The following is a 23,170-nucleotide window of genomic DNA, read 5'->3' as shown; positions in this document are numbered from 1 at the left end:
AACTTGAGTTAACACGATATATTTTTCCTTGCCTCAAGACTGGGCATTACGAAAGTAAGCTATTTATAGATTGCTGAAAAACTGCACAGTAAAACAATAAAATTAAACATGTAAATTGTGCACAGAAATATTATTTAGATCAGACTGTTAATTAAAATGAAATTAATTAACTGTGAATAAGACGCACACACACACACACGCACACACACACTTAATCATCCATGAGTAGAAATTGACAGCGATTGCGCTGGGGAGAAACCACAGCAATTAAATCGCAATCCAAGTGAACATTTTCCAAGACCTCTAAACTTAGACAGCAAAAGCAACTAAAGCAACAACAACAGCAATGAAACTAGACATCTGCCACTTGGCGTTATTTGCGTAAACAAAAGGACAATTCAAATGTCAGCAATTGTCAACTAGTCTTAGGGCAAGGGCAGGGCCAAGCCACAATCTCATCCTGTTGACGGTGTGTATGTGTGTGTGTGTGTGGGTGGTTGGGTGTGGGTCACGACAGTGCCCTCGGCACTCGATAATTAAAATGTAGCCGCCCTTGGGTCGAGTGGCACACGCTGCTGAGTGTTCTTGGGTCGGTCGCCTCTGACCTAGAGAGTTGAACCTCAGCATAAATCTTTAAGCTTGCCAAGGAGACATTTATCATTGCAATTGCATAGAAATAAATTCCAAATGCATATTTCTTTTCGTCCGAGACTCTATTTTCGTGCACATGTGCCAGCGGAAATGCACCGAGTGGGCCATGTGCAATAAACTAACACATAAATCTCGATAAAACAAGAGTACCAAAAAGTGCTGCCTACTTTGCAGCGCTCGCTCCTAATGGAATTGAATTTTTTATTCCCTGGTAAACATTTTCCCCAACATTTTAAATTTTCATTTTAAAATAAATCCCTTTGATTTTTATTTATGGATACTTTTTGCATTGAATTTACATAAATGTGTGTTTTTAGAACGAACCTTTCGGCATTAATTATTTTTCATACAAAATATATTTTTATTATCTAGGTTATATTTTCAAATTAAAATTAAATCATAAACAAGTAACATAAAGAAGTAAATCTTATGATTTTACAACTAAAAGCTAAAATAATCATTTAGTAGAATTAAAATTCAAACTAAATTTATATTGAATAAATTATAATTTTTGTACTTAAATGATAATAAACAATAAGATGTTTTAGAGCATTTTCATAAAAATATACCATTGTCAAGCTGAAACTTAATTTTATTTAATAAATTATAAGTATAAAGTAAATTGAAATCAAATTTAAATGCATAAATATTGCATTAATAATAAAAAAAAAAAAACATAAATAATTAAATAAAATTAAAATATATAATTTTTATATAAAATATAAAATAGCTATGAAAATTCTTAAAGAGAAATCATTATTTGATTTCAAGAAACTTAAACGCTGAATGCTTTGCCTGCAAAAGTCAAGGGATTGGACACTATTAGCCTTAGTAATTGAAGAGAACAAAAAGCAGAAATAGGAGAAGATACGGAATGTCATCGTTAACGACCTTTTGGCCAATTGCCGTTTGCTATTTGAGCCGTATAAATTGCATTGAGGGCCATAAATATGCAACACGAGCGACGCTTTTCATATTCGCCGCTAGCGTTTTGCAATGCGAATTGCACAAATTTTCCGGCTTTGCCGACTTGGCAATTTGATGGCTAAGTTACATTGGATAAATTGGCATCCCATGGCAATGGCAATGACGCCGGCTATGGCGATGGCTTTTGCGCATGCAACATGCAACGCATTGTATAGCCAGAAGCCAAGTTACCAACTTCCAAATTGCTGCTGCAGCGCCCTGCATTTATTTGGTGTGGACACAAGGCGAAGTGAAGTGCAGATTGTGCATTGCAAATTTAAAAAAAAAAAAAGTTAAAAAAAACAATTTAAAAAAAATTTTATATATAAATGTTTAAATCAAAATGTTTCTCAATTCGCATTTATTCATATTTATTTGATTTATTTATGTTTTTTTTTTTTTTTTTTTTTTTTTTTTTTTTAATTTGGATTATTAAGTGTAGAAACTGTACAATCACATATAGTACTTTAACAACTCTTTGATTTATTGAAAAAAAAAAAAAATGCTAAATTACAAATAAAATACAAAATATATAGCATGCTTATAGCTGGGCACTTGCTATTTAAATGCCTCACACAATTTAATTTTTTTTAAGCACAGCTGAAATAGAATAAAAACAAAATGTACATATGTATGTAAAAAAAAAAAAAAAAAAAAAAAAAACATGTAGTTGTTCGAGTGACTGCAATTAAAAAACGAAAAAAAAAAATCATCCATTAAATTGATGACAGCAAAAAACTTTGGCTGAAATGCATTTACAGAATGAATAAAAGCCCGAACTTTTTTAAAATTCGCAAAAATATGAACTCAATAAACAAAATGAAATCTCGATTACAGAAATAATCGTGAAACTGTTTTTTCGAGAAATTGACATGCTATTTCTGTAGCCAATTTCCGTATTTGGTATTTTTCTCAAAGCGAATCGCAGCATGAAGTGATTCAAGATTAATTTCGGCTAGATGCACAGGTTGAAACAACTCAATGGCAATCCTTTCTGACTGCCAGCAATTGCTTTACATTTTTGGCTGCATAGCCAAAAAAAAAAAAAAAAAAAATAATAATAATAATAATAATCCCGTCCTTTCGTGCCGGGATAAATCAAAGCTATCTGAAGCTGCACTTTTAGTAGCCGCATTTTGTTCACACATCTCTGTGTTTGTGTCTGTGGTTCCATTTTTCGAATTTTCTATACCCTGTACTGCTTGAAAGTATGTAAATAGGGTACGTTGGCTTCAAGTAAATTTTTTGTTACAAGAAGAGGCGCGGCACACATTAGCACTTCGAACTTCGTGCCTATGATTATGACTATGATTATAAGATTAGATGCTTGATTAGATTAACTAATTTTGACTTAAAAGATTTTCTCAATTGCTTAGCAGATGTATACAATATGTTGAGAATCTAATGGAGTTGCTCTTAAGATTTGATTTTTAGGCATAATTTCATTACTGTTTGACAGCTCAATAGATTATCCAAGATACTAACTCAGTTGATAAGTTAAATGCTCTACCAAATCTACATACTTTGTGAGCAAATCCAAAAACCGATTTCAAAGTTACTTACATATGTATTTAACTCAACGTGAGACAGTAGAGGGCACTACTACAGCATATGCTGCCTTTTCTTTACTATTACAGGGTATCTCTTAATCAAGCGCTCGCATCTAAAACACTTTTCAGTTAAATTTTCCTTCTTTTTTTTTTTTTTTTTTGGGGGGAGAGTACAACATATTTCACATGATGCGCACAGAGAACACTCAATTACCACTTAATGTCCGTACTTCAGCACAATTTACGCAAACATGGCGAACGCAAGGGAGCCACATGTAGCGTATGTAGGTTAGGCTGGGCTGTCTAGTAACTGTGGAGCCAACAGCCAACTGGATGCCACAACAGCCAGCAACAGCAACAACAACAACAACAACTGCGAACCATTTTGTAACAATTTGTAATGAGTTTTTGTTGTTGTTATCGTGCAGAAGAAAATTGCACAAGTTGTTCGCCATTTGGTTTGCAGTTTTTTGCGTGATATTCGTGCATTAAGAGCCAACGAAAATTACAGTGAGCATTCGCCAAGTGGAAAACTGCAAGGGCCAAAAAGGTTATATATATATATGCTCTATGAAATGCCTCGATTAGACTTTAATTGAAATTTAAATACAAGCTATTTTCTAAAAGTATTTACCAGCACTGGTTAAGTATTAAAAATTATAATTAATTTCAAAAGTTGTACATTCAGATCTAACTCTAAAATCTTTATTTTAGCATTTTATATAATTGCAATAATAGATCCGAAAATAACTCATAGCGTATCCTCACTGTACTCATAGACAAACAAAAAATGTGCATTTCACTTAATTTAAAATCAACATTTTTGACATTGTAACTAGCTGCGCTTTCAGCTTTTTGCTCAATTGTCGTTGCTTGTCGTTTGCTGGGCTGTAGTCAAAATTGTACCCGCCCCCGCAACTCCCTAGCCCTTATATACAGTACAGCATTTCTTAAGCCCTGCATTCGCTCGACGCATTGTAGTCGCATGAGAGGCTTGGAGGCAATGGGGAGATGGGCTGGAAATTTCATTGCACTTGCAGTTGGCTTTTAATTAAATCAGTATGAGAAAAATCAATTTGGCGGGTTTAACGCTGGCAAGTGTCAGCTTTCATTTGCCAAACAGCTTAGTTTGCCAGGCATTAAAACTTCAACGTAACATCCTACCCATCCCTGACGTCCCATTGCCGTTCCCCCCGCTTGGCTCATTAAAGAGTCAAGCAAATTTCCCTCACGAAAGTCGACGACGTCGCCGTCAATGCCAACGAGGCTCGCAGACACACTATTTTGTTAAGCCAGGTGCTTAGACTGCAGCTCGAGCGGCTGTCACTGGCATTCTCGAGGCATCCCTCTGTGTATAACCGACTATGGCAGCATTAAGTCACTAGCACAAACCACTTGGCAAATTCACTTGGATTGTTTTGCTTCGCACAATTTGCCATTTGTTGCTGCCACACACAACTTGAAGTGTTTTCAGCTGCGATATTGCCGCCGGGCTTTACGACTGAATTTCTTGCATTTGGCAACTGCAGTTAATCTGCTATGTTGCAATTGCTATAACTGCAAACAAATGATTTACATTCATATACGGATACAGATAAAGATACAGATACAGATTTAAGCGCTTAAATAAAACATTTTATAGTTAGGCGCAGCTGAATTTGAAATAAACATTGCAATAATTTATCACCCTAGATTTTTCATGTGTACCCTCCATATATTACTCAATTCTCAGAAAGCTTTTTCCAAATTTAAAAGGAATACGTGTACATGTATAACCCGACGATATTTTATGTACGACTCTTGATACCCAGTCTGAAGCATGTGAAGTGTTTGTTGGCTGTTCTTTGCTCTGCTGTGTGCTGTTGCATAACAAGTTGCATGTGGCAAGCAGCTATTGGCAGCAAGTTGTGTGCAGCAAATAGCACCAGGCTGTTGAATGTGTTGCTCCCTGCGCTTGTGTGTGAGAGTGTGTGCGCTTGTTACACACACCTGGCGTGAAAATGTGCGCTCAAGTAGCATGTAATATCACTTAGAGGCAAACTAATCCCGATGCCTGCCATAGTCAGCTGCAGTCATGACTCTTAGCTAAGCCTAACCAACTGCCGCAGCAAGTAGCTGAGTCGAGCTGCCCACCTTGCACCTCGATGTCGATGTGCACCTGCATTTGACATTAGTTGACAATTTTGTAGTTCGCTGAGGATTGTGGGTTAGAGCGCGAACGTGTCGCATGAGCTTAGGCCAAACATTGATGAGCAAACTGCAGCGTTTCGGTATCGAAATGCTTATTACATGCCAAAGGCAACTGTGTGTGCCAGCACAGACATCAGCATACCAGCAGATTGTAATCCTCCTCTTTGGTTATGGATAAACAAAGAGCATGAAACGCGATACATGCACAGCTCGCAGCTCTATTCAGTGCAATATGGCAACTAATCGGATTATATTTCAATAGGACTTGTCTAGTCAACAAAGGCCTATTGCCCAACTGCCGGACTTTGTCAACAGCTGAGAGGGAAAATACCAACTGGCATTTAAATAGCTACTAATGCGTCTTATCTCTATGCATTAATCAATCTTTTGAAATGATGAATTAACATAATTAACTGATTGGTCTATCAACTTAAATCAGAATGACAATGACAATGACAATGACAATGACAATGACAATGACAATGACAATGACAATGACAATGACAATGACAATGACAATGACAATGACAATGACAATGACAATGACAATGACAATGACAATGACAATGACAATGACAATGACAATGACAATGACAATGACAATGACAATGACAATGATAATGACAATACAAATAAATAGTGAGCAGGTAAATCTATAATAGAGCTGTTCTTGTTTACCTTATTTGCAGTCGGTCCCTTTGTCGGCGTCACCAATTATAATTTCAGCCAATTAACTGTGGCCTTTTATTGCAGTTCTTGCTGTTTGACCCATATATTGCTATTTTCATTCCTATTCATCCGCAAAGTGCAGTAAAGTTTTTTTGCCGACAAAGTGCGAAGTAGGATAATCGCGGGGAAGGTGGAGATGTACTGTTGTGTAGGTAGAAAGTGGGGCGTAAAGCTGAAAACTTTATTTGCGACGTTTCATTCTGTATTTGATCGCCACTTCGGGCCATTGTTTTGATTGCGTTTTCCCAATGGGTTTACCCAATGTAGTTTTACTGGACTCTTTTTCCCTTGGCTTAAATTGAGTTAAAGCGGAAGAAAAAACTTTCTGAATAACATTCATGACTTTTCATTGAAAAGAGTTGAACTGCAGTTCAAATGCCTTTCACTGGTTTAGTTTATAAAAGCAGCTTAATTGACGACAAAATGTCGTATATTACGAATGTAGAAAATATCTTGTCAGAGAGAAATATATATTTCTTAGATAAATACATTGATGTAACTGTAGCCTGTTTAAACTTTGCTTGCGACCTTTGACATATCCCATCAGCACATCAGATTTTTGTTTAAGTTTTCTTGTCTGTACGTAGATCGCAATGCAATAATTTTTTTTTTTTTTTTTGCTATTTCTTGTATTCCACACACAACCATTCCACACATCGCCATTAAACTTAATGAAGGAAATCGTGACACTGTCAGCAATATATATTTTCCGTCTACTGTCTCTCTCATATGCCTCTCCGCTCTCCCTCTCTCTCTCTCTCTATATATATATATATATATCTAGATTCACTCTCTTATGATAGCTCTATCTCTTGCTCAGCCCAGCTTGTTCATTTTAATTAATCTGACTTTAATAATGAGCATAATTGAAACATTTGTGTAGCATTAATCTGCTATAAGCTTGCGATCAGTTAAGCCCTACGAAAACAGTCCAAAAATTTTCTGGTGCTGCCTAACTGACTGTATAATACTCGTTTGTAGTAGCGAAATGCTAAATGGCAAGGTATTTAATCTTCAGTATTCCATTTCCGTTTAATAAAAAGAAAAGGTTGAGCATATGCTCACTCATTATATAGATATATGCAGATTAATAGACAGATTGACTATCAGATATAGAGGTAGACAGACAGATACCACAGCACATCTGGCCAAGGCAAAACCTATAAACTCTGTTCACTCCATGAACGAGTATAGCGATTGTTTCAAATAATTCCCCAGTGCAGAAGTTTTGATTGTGTTTGTGTTTATTTAGGACATGTAAAAGCTTTTTGATAATTTCGGAGCGGCCGTAACATTTATGCCGCAAGCATTCCACAAATATTTGAAATTGAGCCATAGTATGTACGAGCGCATAATTGTAAGCAATGTTACACAATACGCACCTTACTCTCCCTCTCTCTCTCTCTTTCTCTCTCTTCCCTCTCTTTCACATTCTCTTGTTATTACTCTCATTATTTTTAATATGCAACATGTTTCGTTGCTAATTATGCGAGTGCATAAAGTGCAGGTAGCCCAAAAACCCCGAGCCCCGCGCTGCATTGCTCTGCTCTGCTGCTGCCCCTCGTCGTCGTCTCTAGGCCAAGAATGCTTTGATTATTGCCTGCTTCTCTGTGTGTGTGCCACCTTTTTGTACGTGCTCTAATTAATAAGGACTCGTCTAAGTTTGTCCTCATATGTGGAGACACACGTACACGCACACAGGCGCACATACACTCGAATAGCAGCAAAAAATAGCCATCAAGTAATTAAAGCCCTGTTGAATCGTCGCCGTCATGCACAGCTGGCACGCAGTCCTCCACTCATTGAGGTCTTACAATAATATCCAATGTCGGCGCCTGTAAAACAACGAATACAAAATGTCACACGATTTTCGGATGTTCAACTTTATTTTTATGAAAGAAGCTGAGGCCTAATTGGCCATGGGATAAAGTTCACAAGTTACTTACTTATTAAACACAGATGAACAGGATTGAGTAAACAAGAAAGGGGCTCAAATTAATTTAAAGGACTTTTTTTGTTATTTAGCTGAGTTTAAAGCTATTAAAATGTATTTAATTAAAACTATTTCAAATTAGATTATATCTGATATTCAGATGAAATTAAATACTTCTTCAACGAAAGTTAAAACTATAATATAAATACAGTAAAATTCCTGATAATTCGGATCATATTCTTTTTTGTTTTTTTCTTTTTTTATTTACATAGAAATTCAAAATATATATATTAACATAATAATAATAGAGAATTATTGCACACGAATTTCTTTCAAGGGGATAGAATCATCCTGAAGGAAAAATGTAGCCAAACATTTAGAATAGCTGTACTTTTTTGAACATAAGTAGTGGATGTATCGACATAACATCCCATAAGTTCAGCTAACACACATTAAAAGGAAAATTCATAACAGTTTATAAACAGAGCATATATATTTGACATCCAATATGTGACCAGAAGTCTACACAAAATAGATCCATTCAGCGGTTTGACTTTATGGCTGTTGTCTGTTCTCTCCCTCTCTTCACACTCGAGTGCAGCACATCAAAACTCTAATCTTGGTTACCAAATTTCATTACAACTTGTTGGCCTGTGTAATTACTATACGCTATGAGCTTTGTACGCTGTGAATACCCTGTAATTAATTGGACATGAATGCCAGAGTTTATGTAGATCTATAGGAGATTAACTTATTCATTCATTTTAATAAACTATGCATAGAATATATTTTATTTTTTATTTATATATATATATTTTTTTTTTAGAATTTTAAAATATTTCAAAAATGTCATTTTAATTGTATAAATTAATTTATCGGCCCACATACTAGCTAAAACATACAGCAAGGGAAATTGGTACGTCGTGCGTTTCTATAAAATCATTGGCTAATTAGATCATTACACGCATACATGTATATGAAAGGGCTTCGATAGTAATTTGCTCTGCTTGTAAGAATGCCCTGTTGAGCCTGGCGTATGCGTAATTTTCAGCAGCTACAATTTCCGCTGGCTGATGTGAAAATTTCGAGGAAAATATTAATTTTGCAGCTTGCTTCTGTAAATTTTAATCAGCAATAAGTGCTGCGGTGGTTTTGGGTCGTTGCGTTTTGACGACGACAACAACAACTAAAACAACAATAACAACAATAACAATAACTACAACAGCAGCAAAAGCTGATTAAAGCTAACTGTGCATTCTCTTAACTATCATCAGCTCAAACTCATTTGCTCTATCTCACTCACACTATATTCTCTCTATCCCTTTGTCTCTCTCCCCCTCTCGCTATCTTTAGAGCTGCAGCTGCAACGCATTATTGGCACCATGAGCGCCAGCAGTCGACAGTGGACGTCGGCAGCGTCCTTCTGGCAGCGACAGCGGCAGCGTCAACGTCGTCGTCGTCGGCCAGCAACGGAAACGGATGTGGGGCAGGGACGAGCGCATAAACAACTGTGCAACACTGTTGGCACAAACATATCAGCGGCTTATGATGATAATGATGATAATGAAGCCGGCAATAGCCCAGCTCCAACTACAAATTATAACATTTCCGGCTTACTAGATTGCCAGCAGCGACATCAACAACAACAACAACAACAACAGCTAACAGGCCGCCTACATCGACGCTCATTGCCAGTGCCGCTGCTGTTGCTGCTGATGCTCCTAGTTGATTGTTCATTGTCAGCGACTGGAAATGACTCGAGCCTGGCACCCAATGTGACCGTCACGGAAATCGCATTATCCATTAATGAGTCAACAACCACATTAGCAACGGCCGCAACACCAACAGCAGCAGGAGCAGGAGCAGCCACAGGAGCAGGAGTAGCAGCAACCACAGCTCTAGCATTGAGTGAACTAACTGAAGCAGCTAAAGAGGAAGTGAAGGACATTGAGAACACCAGCGAATATATATTCGATCGTACCGATGTGCGCATTATATTCATAACGCTCTACACGATTGTCTTCTGCTGCTGCTTCTTCGGTAAGTGCAGTTCCATAGATGAATCATATATAAATTAATAAATGGCTCAAATGAATTAAGGAATCACAATCACAATCATCATTATGATAATACATATATAAGACAATTCATGATTTAGCTATAGAGCTGAGCATTCTCTATTTATGCTCATTGTTTATTTGAAAAGTAGTTCAGTTGATGAACCATTTTGTCTTGTTGGTTGGCTAATCTGGAGCCAAATTTTATGAACTGAAAATGTGCAATTGTGAAACTGTTGGATTGCATTGAGTGTCACTTGAGCGATTATCGACACTGTTCATGAGCGACTGAGCTGCATAGTTCACAGTTCAGCACGAAGCTCATTTCATTATCCGGCTGAATTGGGTTTACTCAGCAGCTGCTGACGTTTGTGAGACAGAATCGATAGCTTGTTATCTTTTGCTCAGTTTCAAGCTGCCCGAACTTATTTCACTTTTAAGTAGTGAAAGGCTTTTTTAGTTCGAAATGAAGAGAAATTGATTCATAGCTGACCTGCGCTCAACTGCCCCCAGCTTAATACGGTTTTTTTTTTTTCAGCCAACCATTTTGTGCCAAACCAGCAAAAGCAAATTGGCTTTTGGTAGGTGCTGCTGGCATCGATCCCAGACCTCACATTGTGTTGTATGTTCATTTAGTTGCTTATTTTGGCTATGCTTTTGTTTCCCTTTGTTCTGCCTTTCCCTATCTCTTTCTCTCTTTCTCTGTATACATCTGGGTGTCCCTGTTAACTGCTCACTTGCCAATTACTCAGCAGCTCTTAGCTGTCCCTATAAAAAAAGTAGAAAAGAAGTGGCTACAGATATGGCTAAGGACTAAAGCACTCTTTTGTGGCTTGACCGCTTGACCGACTTTCAGTTTGTGGTTGGCTTTTTCGGTTTCCCTAGCCCAAAAGTTAAGAGAAACAAAAAAAAAAGTAAATTGTTCATGTTTGGTCTGCGAATCCCTAAACTGTTTCTGCAAGGATCTTCAAAATACATTTCACATTATTTTTGTTTATTCAAGCAAATGTAAATATATAAATACAGTTTATAGTATTTATTTAAATATAGATATTATATCAGTGCATTGGGTTGATCAGTTGTGGTACATTGAAATTATTATTTTCTATTATGTATAGAGCATAGTGTAGTTGTGTAATAATCAATTTATAATTTAAGTAACTATAAATTTTAATAAAAGAAATATGCTTCATATTATTATTTATTTATATATATTTTATTTACTTTGATTTAATAATATTTTATTTCTATATTTTATGTCTATACTGTATTTATATAAGAATGATGTATGTTTTATTTTTAATTTTTAATTTTTTATTTATTTATTTTTTTTTTTATTTGCATTAATGAAATCTAACAATGTTAATGACTTTTTTCGATTTATATTTCTTCGTATTGTTGGCTGTAGTTAATTCGCATTAGCTTAAAGGCAAATGCAATGCCATTAAATAAATCGTTTCATTCGACCAAGCGTCAAGTGCAGCAATTAGTGGCAAATTCAACACCACACACAGACACAGACACGCATACACACACGCACGCTGACAGGGCATATTAAAATGGTCGCTCATACAGCCAGAGGGCAATAAAGTGTCGTGTCACCGCTTCGGCCAGACAAACGCAACAACAACGAACAGCAAATAGCAACACCTACTGTAGACCGGGCACATTTTATGGTCAATGGCTTGCATGTTTTAGCCAACTCCCATTTATCCCCTCGATTCATTTAGCACGCAGCAAACATAAAAATTAAAAAAAAAAACACACACACACAAACACAGAATGAGGATAGACAATGTCGCCAAGCAGCCGAAACAACATAATTGATTGCAGCAGGCAATTGTTGTTGCCTGACATAATTGTTGCTCCTAAGCTTTTCAAATAGATGTCCCTCTAATTAAATCCACATAATGGCCCGATTGACTAATTAATGCCATCATTCATTATGTGCCGACACACGAGGCGTATGCGCAATTTTACATAAACCAAATCAGTCCAAGGTCAGAGAGCACAGCAATAATATTAGCATTGAGCGACTCTGTAACATATATATATATATATATATATATATATATATATATATATATATCTATATGTATATATATACTTGGCAAATACTTTGCTGTTGGCGATCTTGTATTAATATATGTATTTATGTATATATCTTTGTAATATGAAGGGTAGGAAGAATATACGTAAAGTAGCTAACAATCTGTATTCATCTAACTCGCCTCTCTATATCGGGTATTCTATGTGTCCTATGTTTATTTGCGTTTCCTTTTCACTGTTGCTCGCTCTCTGACTCGCCTTTAATCTGTTTATCTTTAAATTGCCTTTCCTCTCTCTATAAACATATGTATAACTATGTCAATATTGTTCTTTTTCTGACTCCCAGTCTCGCTTTTTCTCAATCTCTGCCTTTTTGTACTCTATCAACTTCTCTCTCTCTCTCTCTTTCTCTCTCCCTCTTTCTCTCTTTCTATTCCTTCTTCACTCACTTTGAGCTCTCCATCTATATGGTTCTTTCTTTCGCTCTCTTTCTCCTTCTTTCTTTTACCCGCTCTTTCCCACTCTCTTTTTTCTGATTCTTTGACATCCTCTAACTCTCTCACTCTCATGCTATCTCTCCTTCCTTTTCTCTATCTCTCTATGTGTCATCTTTCATTTCCATTAAATTCTACTTGAGCTGATACAATAACAGCTTTAAATAGCTACATGCTGACATGCCCAACACACCCACACACCCATACACACACACACATACACACAGATGTGTTGGGAGAATATTTGTGATATTAACAGGAAACTGAAACCCAAGACGAAGGCCATAGGTAAATGTTGGCAACAGTCTGTGGTTAAGGCATTAGAGTGATTGAAATTCGCTTAGTGGCCTTTAAAGAGGCAACGAATTTAATATGTTGCAAATTTAGAATTTAAGCTAAGCTCAAATTACAATTTAGACCACTCTTACTCTCTCTATCTTTCGCTGTCTCTCTCCTCTCTCTCTCTCTTTCTGTCTCTCTCTGCATTTGGCATACATTCAAATTGGGAAATATAAACATGCATTGAACGTTGTAAAATAGTTCGTACAAGTTGCAACTAGTTGAAGCAACCGCTGCACACATTAATTAGAGCTCAGCCAAAAGCTCATAAATTATACCCCATATATGTATATATATTTATATACATATATACGCACATGCATAAATGCATTTATATATATACATTTGCTAAATACGTGAATTACGGCTAGCAACAATAAGAGACAAGTATTATTTTTATTTTTTTTTCCGTTCGCTGATGTACGCGTATTATTTGTTTTGCGAATGGCAGGCAGAAAAGCTAAAAAAAAAATAAATAAATAAATAAATAAAAAAATATTGTATAATAAAATGTGTTCAACAGAAACTTTTTTAATTACTTCAAACAATTCGAAAACTCAGAGCGCAACAAAACACAACCCGTACAAAATGTTCTCAAGGCTGACTCATCTCTACCCAGCACACTCACTCCACGTTTGTCCTTGCCAAATATGGAGTACGGGCTTGTAAAGTCCGTGCCGGAGTTCCGTTTCCTCATGCAAGTGCTCAACAAAAGTTTCACTGTTTGCCTTTATTTCATTTATTCAAATACATATACATATGTATGTATGTAAAATAGAATATGCCATACAAAGACAACCTAAACACATGAGCTTATTTTAAACTTCAATATAGATTACCTTTAGGGCTAATTAAAGCTTGAACTAAACTCAAACATAATCGGCTTAACGTCAAGTTAAATCAGAATTTATAACTGTAAAAGGATTAGACTTAAGGTAAAGATGGAATAAATTTTGCTTTCATGTCATTGACAAAAACAAAAATGGTAAAAAAAATTCGATGATTAGATTTGATATCAAAATTATGGCGCAAGACTAGGAGATACCGTAACTGCCTTAGTGCTCAGTTTATTTATACTCATTTATAGCTAGACCGATATATAGGAGGTCAACGCTGAAACAACCTCAATCGATCATCAACTCCCCTGAACCCTGAGTTTGTTTCTTACATCAAATGATGATTACATATTTCATTCGAGTGACAATTGACTTGTTTTAGAGCAAGAAACATGTACTCAGTATGTGGCTTACTTTTGGTATTAGCAAATATAATTTATGAGCAATTTCACAGCTTTTCCTTTTGATCCAGTTTGGACAGCTGTGGCAATTAGCCTTAACTGTCTGCACATTCCATTCAATTGCTGGCCACATATCATAGGCCCTTAGCTGCTGTTGTCAGTTAAACTCACTTTGCAGGGTTTTCATTTAATTAAGGCAGACATTGCGAGTGAGAGAGACACAGAGAGAGAGAGAGAAAGAAAGACACACAGGCTCATAGCCAGAGATGTGGCATGAATGAAAGCCCCTAATTAAAATAAACTTTCAACGCAACATTAAGCCAAACGTCAAGGGACTGTGACAAAAATTGCCATTCGGTATCATGTGTGCCTATGTAGACTGTCTGCTAAAAGTTACTGCACCAGCTATGCGTCGACAGATGGGCGGACTTTTTGCTCTACTCTGAAAGCAGAGCCAAATATTATGTTAACGTTTTTAAAATCTCTCATTAGCAAAGCGTTTGAATGGAACAGCTTAATTGACTTTTGGTAACTATTATTCCTTAATTTGTGATTCTCCTAGGCAATCTGCTTGTTATATTGGTCGTCACGCTATCGCGCCGTCTGCGGTCCATTACCAACTTTTTCTTGGCCAACTTGGCCTTTGCTGACTTCTGCGTGGGTCTCTTCTGTGTTATGCAAAATCTCTCCATCTATCTTATAGACAGGTAAGTGGAAAAAAAGGTTTATTACAATACTTAATAAAAATAATACTAATAATAATAAAATAATTTATTAAAAATAATTAAAGCAAGCTAAAGTGTGTGACAATTAAAAATTCAATAATTATTTCAGTATAAACTTTTTGATATATGTATTTATATTATTAGCCAGAGTCATATAACACAGCTGAGCTCTGTAACTTGATATACATATATTTATTTTATTTATTATATTTATTTTATTTAATTTTTTCTTTTTTATTTTCTTTTTTATTTTATATTACAAGTATCCCTTTATAGTTTTTTCCTCTATTAGTTTTTGTTTATCAACGCATTCTTTACTGTTCTCCATAGCAATAAATAATTTTCAATGAATTTAAATAACAACTTAAACAAATCAAAGGCATCTCTCAGAACTTCGTTTAAGATGAAAAAGCAAAGAGAGAACCCGTCCGGATTTATGGGTATACGGCTTTCGCATGCTCGAGGACTGCATACCGAAAGCTTTCACTTTTAATGGATATTTAAGTAGCTCAGCAAATTTGATGCCTTTCAGCTGTAGCAGAGAATGCCAAGAAGTTGCCAATAATTTTATTTTTTTATTTTTGTAAAAATGGCGAGCGAAGTAGCAGAAGAAATTCTGACATTTTTCCACTTACCGCGGCTAAGCTGTTCCACAAAAATAGAATTACGTGCTAATCCCCGAGCACAATGAGCCCGAGGCTACAATTTCAGGTGGCCTAATGCAATATGAGAAAATATAAAAATGATGGCGAAGTGCTAAAGCTCTGGCCACAGCCTGCTCAAATGACACCTTAATGCGGCATTAGTTTGCGGTGGGCGTGTCATAACATTTGATACGTCTCGACGCCTCAAGTGTGTGAGAGCCTGCCCACCTGACCCGCCCACTCCTCAGTCAAAGAAGGGGTTTTCACTCTTTGCACTTATGTACATATGTACGAGTTCATTAACATGAACTAGTGAGCTTATGAACAAGTTCAGCTCAATAAGGGAACCGTTGAGTTTAATTCATTTAAAGCTGTTCCTCTCTCAATTGATAAACCGGATATAAATGAATCCGAGTGTATCCTTCTGTTCAAGATAATTGAACATTAAAATGAACTAGCTCAGTTTAGTTAAGAAACAAATTGTAATAGCATCCAAAGCTATAATATTTTTTCGCTCTTTTTTCACACTATTTTTAGCTGGGTCTTCGGCGAGTTCCTCTGCCGCATGTACCAATTCGTGCACTCGCTTAGCTATACGGCATCAATATTTATTCTGGTGGTCATCTGCATGGAGCGCTACTTTGCCATTGTCCATCCAATAACGTGCAAACAAATTCTAACAGCTGCTCGCTTAAGGGTAAGTTAGTTATGTCAAATGGAATATATATTTTACAGTCTTTATTGGAATATAGATATTATATTTAAAATTTGCTTGGTTACTTCAAACTAAAAATTAAATTAAATGGTTCAATTAGATAATATACATATATGATATTAAACAAATTCAAAATTGAGTTTTAAATTTAATAAAATTAAGTTAAAAACCTGAAAATTTAAAGAGTTTGAACCAAAATCAAATTTAATTCAGCTCTTAAAGCTCCTGAATCTATTCGTTTAGCGGGAACAGCGTTGGTGGCACTGGGAAGGCTTCGTTTCAATTTAATAGGAAATTCGACCGCAAATTACGCGCTAATGGAACTTATTAAACTGCGACTGCGAGAAACTTGCCCAAAAAGGTTAAACAGGCCAAAAGGAAAAAGTTTTCTTCCTTGCGCAACGCAAAACTTTTGCCAGAGCCGGCGGCCAGACCAGGCATATCAATGGCATAATTATTGACCCAATTAATCTAATAAAAAAAGTTCCAGGAATAGATATATGTATGTATATACATAGAAAACGCGCCGCCCTTGTCTAGGCAAATGCTTCCTTATTAATGTGAATAGCGTCCATTAAACTGAAGTATGGCATAGACTGACCATGGACATAGAGACATACGAAACTCTGTGTGTGACCATTGGCAATTAGTGAAGAGCTTAGCGTGTTTCGCCTAGACCCATTTGGATGACAACCTGGTAAAAATTTCCCCTCTTGCAGATGGTCATTGTCACCGTGTGGATTACGTCGGCAGTCTACTCGACGCCCAAATTTGTCTTCAGCAAGACTATTAAGAACATTCACACCGAGGATGGCCAGGAGGAGGAGATCTGTGTCCTGGATCGGGAAATGTTCAATTCCAAGTTGCTCGACATGATTAACTTTGTGCTGCTCTACGTGATGCCGCTCCTGGTTATGACGGTAAGTAAGGTTAGGTGAGCTAAGACAGGGGAGAGACGAAAGAAAGAGAAAAGACCAAAAGAAAAGAGATAAGAAAACTACAGAAGAGAAGAGGAAAGAAACAAATAAGAAAAAATGGGAAAAAACAAATAAAGAGAAAGAAGCAAACAAGAGAAGAGAGAAGCAATGAAAGGAGGAGACCTGAAGAAACGAGAAGAACAGAGAGAAAAAACGAATAAGTGAAGAAAAAAGAGAAGACAAGGTAGCTTAGCCATAATCCAAGCAGCATAATTGCCCGACTCTACTTCAAATATTCAGATATTATAGCACTATACACTTGCTATAAAAATAACCATAAATTACTTTGACAGGTGCTGTACAGCAAAATAGCCATCGCTTTGTGGCGCAGCTCCCGTGGTCTCAGTCCGCATGTGACGCAACATCAGCACCAACAACAACAACAACATCAACAGCAGCAGCAGCAGCATCAGGCTGGTCCAGAGAATAGCATGAGTCTGCATAACAGCATGTACCATCATCATCATCATCACCATCATCCGCACGCACATCCCCTAGCCCATCCACATCATCATCAACTCCATCAGCTGCCAGCGTCGTCAGCGACAGGAGGAGGAGCTGGAGTCGGAGCAGGAGGCAGTGCTGGAGGAGTAGGAACAGGTGCTGGAACATCGTCGCTAGCTTCCGGCAGCAGCTCCACGTCCTTGTCACGTAAACAAAGCAGTAAATACGAAAAGCGAGGCGTCAGCATCACCGAGAGTCAGGTGAGTTCAACAACAAAAACAGATAGTCACAGTTGTTTCGCTTGGCACTCTGGCTGCCCAAAATATTCTAAGCAATATAAAAGTTCTATGCAAAAAATACCCTAATGTACTTACATATATATACTTACATACATATATATCTACATTCATCGTTTGAAGAAAATGCTGTGGGAATTGCGCTCATAAGTGCATAAACAAGTTGCGAAGCTACAGCTTAAGTACGTAGAAAGAAATAACATGATGCGAAAATCGAACACAATTCAATTTAACATAGTATAAGAGTTGAGCGAGACAGACAAAGTCCACAAATTTATATAGAAAGCTGCGTGGATCAAACACGATAAATGCTTTTGTAGAAGTTGAATTTTACTTTACTTCATACATTACATATGAGCAAGCGAGACATACAGAATCCACAAATAAACGAAAGATGAGCAGAGCGGAGGTTAAGGTTGCGCCTGAGCTTCTAGCGCTTAGAGTGTGGATCGTAAATCATATTTGAGCTGAGCAGTTTTGTAGAAGTGACTGTAGCTGCCATCACTTTGAGTGAGCGAGACACAAAATCCTCGGATTGTAAGCGAATGGTGTGCTGCTTCGTTCTCTCTATTGCATTCGAAGTTTCTGAGCAGAGAGCACGCGACTAATTATATGTAAGTCTATATGTATGCACATGCACACGTGTGTGAATGTGTGAGTGTGCAATTATAATGCAGATACTGCATAGGGAGCGCGTAGTTTTGACTCACTCTTTTATTTCCTTCTTTGTGACATTCTTGCTCATTTGCCATCTGCAGGCATCTTCTCCTCTTTTGACTGCTGCCCACCTTTGGCTCAGTTGCTCTGAGCAATCGTTTCAGTCGTAGCGCGATCGCACACACTTCTTATATTTTTTGCGATAAATAACAAATGTATATACTTATACTTATACATACATATATCGTATATCACATAAAGTTCATCAATTAATTACAGCTAAAAAAATTGTTTGTTAACCTGAAATGTGTTTAAAGAAAGTGAAAATCAAAGCAAAAGCTTTAGTTACATAGATTTGTATATATGTATGTACATCAATAATGTGCATGTGCACATTGTGATCACTCATACTTACATATATTTGTAATCTTCTTGCTCTAACATTATCGTATTTTCCTTTCGCTGAGAGCTTTAGAGCATAGAACTACAAAGCTTAACTAGAGCGCATATAAAATTTACTCACTTGCTCTGAGCGCACAGAGTTTGTGGATCGTAAGCGATATGCGCGCTGTGTATTTAAATGATTGCGGAGCTGAGCACTTTTCACTAATAAGAGCTCATTAGGCTCTAGCGTCTGCACTTAAGTTACTTTAATTAAAATACGTGTGCAAATGAGAGCGTGCGTGTAAGTTGGAGTTAGTTGAGTTCAGTGATTTCTGTTAGCGCTGACAGAAATACACATTGGATGTGAGAGGTAATTAAAATTTCAATAATTTCAGTTGTGTCAACAGAAAATCGAATTTAATAATATATATTAATATGCATATATCTGTCAAAATAATTTGATACATAAATCTGAAATAGTATGAAAACTGATTGTGGTAAAATGTATTATTTATTCCTTTGAATTTAATAGAAAGCTTGATATATTTAGTTGGCACTTGATATCTTAACATTGCAGCGCAAACTTTTGCTCAGCTCGAACTAAGGTCAACTAATACTTGAACAACAAATTTGAAGTATTCGCATTCCTTAACTTTCTCGCACTGTGTGTAAAGGTGTAAAGTGTGCAGGCCGTGTGGCAGGTGTGGCAGGTGTAAGTGGCGCGCGTGGCTTCTAATAGTTAATATTTGTTGAAGTTGAGCGAGCTGCAAGTGGAAATTGCAGTTGAAATGGCAATTTGGTCAACATTACCTGCAGCTACAGCAGCAGCTGCAGCATCAGGTGTCAAGCGGCATTAGAGAGCATTACACAGACAGCTTGTTGGCTGGCAACTTAAGCCAGGCCAGACCAGCCGAGGCCAAGGCAGTGGCAACTTTCAAAATGAAACCAACCTCAAGTAAAATGTGTGCTATTCCACTCAGCTGCCGTGCCACGCCGCGTATACGCAATATATCAATATGCCACTTACTCAACCTCAATGGAGCGCTCGACCGGGCAGCCAGCATTAAATTGAGCCTTTAATATATATTTTAAACTTAATATATGATTCCTTGGAGTAGTCTACATTAAACATAAATCAATTAAAGGCAAATTGTGTAGAATCAAATGCAAAGCATAGAATATTTATTAGAAATCGAAATCGAACATTGGTGAAAATAGTAGCGCTATTAGATGTAATGAGTTAACAAAAAAGAACAGTAGATTTAAGTATACTACAATAATTCTAAGTCTAATTAATGGTGTATGATTATTATATATACATATTACCTATTATACTTTGTTTTTATGATAATATACTTGATACTTGATTTAAGTAGATGAAAAGAGAAATGCCTTCTTTCACTCTCTTTCGCTCGACTGATAAACAAACAAAAAATGTTGCTTTTTGCTTTAATAAATTCTCTCTTAATAGTTTTCTATCAATAGTTACCTTTAAGTTTAAGTGTTATATATATCTTTCTCTCTCTCTCTCTTTCTCTATCTCTATTTCTCCCAATCTCTCTATCTGCTCTCTCCCTCTTTGTTTATATTTATCTCGCTTCCTTATTTTCATTACAACCTAACAATAACATTTATTTACATTCTCTACCGACAAAAAACTACAACAACAACACAACAACAATAACACTGAAAAAACGTAGCTTGATAATTGCAAGGTTCGTATTTTCATGAAAACCACTCTTAAAGCTCTAAAAAAAATAAAATAAATAAAAATAAAAAACAATATATAAAAAAAACAGAAAAATAGTTTTCCATTTGATTAATGTTCACAAACACGTCCTCGATTTCTTATGCAGGTCTCGCTAGAAGCGGATCGGCCCATTGTGAGCGCTTGTCGCAAAACGAGCTTCTATCATCACTCCCACACGCACAATCAGCGGCAGGGCAATGGAAGCGGTGGTGTGGGCGTGGCAACCGCACATATGTCACACTCATCGAGCAATGTACTACGCGCACGGAGAGGCGTGGTCCGCATGCTGATAATATTTGTGCTGACATTCGCGCTCTGCAATCTGCCGTATCATGCGCGCAAAATGTGGCAATACTGGTGAGTGGTACACTGAGAGAAAAGCAATTATAAATAACTAAGAGCACATGTGGGAAAGTCTTTTAAATGTGAAATTTAATAACCAAATATTAGAATGCATAAACATTTTTTTACTAGCTGAACTTGAGTTTTTAATTAGGTGAACATTATTTTTTTTCTTCAAGTGTAAATTAAAGAACTAAAAATATTTATTAAATTTCTGAAATTTAATTTGCTGTTTAATGTTAATAATTATGCAACTTTATTTATTTTAGTGTAAGCCCATGCACTTTAAATTAAATTTATATATATTTTTTTTACTGATTTAAGCAAATACTGCGCAAATATGTATAAAATTAATTTAATTTTCTGTAAAGAAGGAACTTTTTTGTTAAATTTAATCAAGCAAAAATCATTTTGGCTTGGGTCAGTGCAGTGCGGATAGTCTGTCGCTTTCGTCATCATCATTACCATCATCATCATCACCTTCATCATCAGTAGGATAAGCATCTGCGCCATTTGATGTTATGCAAACAGTTGAGAGTCATTTGCATGTAGCGCGTAGCCATCTGACGCGCAATAAATAATACACTCCAACCTACCTGTGCCTGTGCCTGTACCTGTCCTTACCTGTCGCGGCGCAAACAATTAAATTGTCTATTAAAATGGTCCAATTGCCATTCAGATTGGCCGAAACGCCGCCTCTCAGCCTGTTTGCGAGCAACATTTTTCTCGATTTTCAGCCTAATTGTTATTCACGGCGTAACGCGCCTCTTCGCATTTGCTTCAGAGGCTATTTAACAGTTAGCTGAATGTGGCCCTTAAGCGTTTGTTTGGGATGCCTTAAGGGCTTAACCAAAAGGCAAAGCAGGAATAGATTGAATAGAATTTCAGGACATAAATGCGCCTAAAAAAATATATTAAGAAATTTAATATAATTCATGCTATTATTAAACGCTATTAGTATAAACGTATTCAAATACTAAAAATAAATAGTTTAATTTATTTTTATAATCATTATTTTAACTAAATTAAACAAAGGATTTTACATTAAATCTATTAAATTAAGAACATATAATTAGATTATTTATAATAAGAATATAAGCTATTCATTAATGTAGATACAATATTATATAATATAATAATAATATTAATATAATATATCTGTACCATTTATTTAGAATTTTAATGATGAAGTAATATATAATAGTAATACGAACTTGTATAATTCGATTAGAATTGAAATTTAGTATATTAATGCACAATAATATATTTCCTATTTATTTCGCTTCAATTTGTAATCTTATTTTGTTATTATTCCCCAAAAATATTTCTCGCAAATTTGTTCTTTTATTTTGAAGTTGAAAAGTTTCTCAAATACGTCAAGTGACATTGATATTTGTCTCTGCGCCAGCAAGAAAAAGAAGAAAAATAAGTGAAACAATTCACTTGGCTTGCAGTTGTCTCATGTCAGGGTGGGCATCAATCAGAGTGAATGTGCCAAGGCAGATAGACAAACGTATATATATGTGTGTATTTACAAGTCTAATATGAATTATTACTTTATAATGACTTGGACAGGAATTTAAGTATCTGATCAGCTTGAAGCTTGTTGACAATTGATGCCATTAGCCGAATTACAGCGCATCGCATCACATGGCAAATGTCTTAATAGAAATAAATTGTGAACGACAGACAGACAGACAGATGGACAAGCAGATGCTCACAGCATTCCTGCTCATCTCAGCTTTGCTTACTTTCTCTTTTTTGGGTTTTGCCTTGACCATATTTGTTGCGTCGTTCTATTCAAACATTTCGATTCATATTTGCCTTCGTCTGGCCTCTGCTGCTTGTGGGTCATGTTTGATTTTTCCATTCTCTGACGGCTTCTGGTTAGCCCTAAGGGCGGGGGGAGGAGGAGCGAGTCGCTGATTGGTTTGGCAGCTGACCAGATGATGCGATATAAACTGTTGATTTGAGGAACAGCAGAAACCGAAAGCTGAAAATCCGAACTAGGAACTGTGAAGTAAACATTTATTAAAGTAAG

At 36.3% G+C, this 23,170-nt stretch overlaps 1 protein-coding gene across 3 annotated transcripts in view; it reads left to right on the top strand.

Moving 5' to 3' along the window:
• LOC6576324 (trissin receptor) overlaps positions 1 to 23,170 on the top strand; it is a 43,594-nt gene that overhangs the window by 16,302 nt on the left and 4,122 nt on the right. For 2 of the 3 annotated variants that reach the window (XM_044008769.1, XM_015165123.3), the window contains exons 3-9: positions 9,373 to 10,059; positions 14,758 to 14,902; positions 16,102 to 16,261; positions 16,999 to 17,199; positions 17,550 to 17,960; positions 20,738 to 20,752; positions 20,894 to 21,144. In XM_044008769.1, coding sequence (XP_043864704.1) covers positions 9,402 to 10,059; positions 14,758 to 14,902; positions 16,102 to 16,261; positions 16,999 to 17,199; positions 17,550 to 17,960; positions 20,738 to 20,752; positions 20,894 to 21,144 — 1,841 coding nt within the window. In that variant the 5' untranslated portion in view covers positions 9,373 to 9,401. The remainder of the gene's footprint in view (positions 1 to 9,372; positions 10,060 to 14,757; positions 14,903 to 16,101; positions 16,262 to 16,998; positions 17,200 to 17,549; positions 17,961 to 20,737; positions 20,753 to 20,893; positions 21,145 to 23,170) is intronic. The other variant, XM_002002279.4, reaches the window with a different exon arrangement.

This window comes from Drosophila mojavensis, unplaced genomic scaffold (genome assembly GCF_018153725.1).
Source record: "Drosophila mojavensis isolate 15081-1352.22 unplaced genomic scaffold, ASM1815372v1 contig_36, whole genome shotgun sequence".
Taxonomy (NCBI): domain Eukaryota; kingdom Metazoa; phylum Arthropoda; class Insecta; order Diptera; family Drosophilidae; genus Drosophila; species Drosophila mojavensis.
Note: the sequence above shows the minus strand (reverse complement) of the source record. Positions and strands in the feature narration are given on the sequence as shown.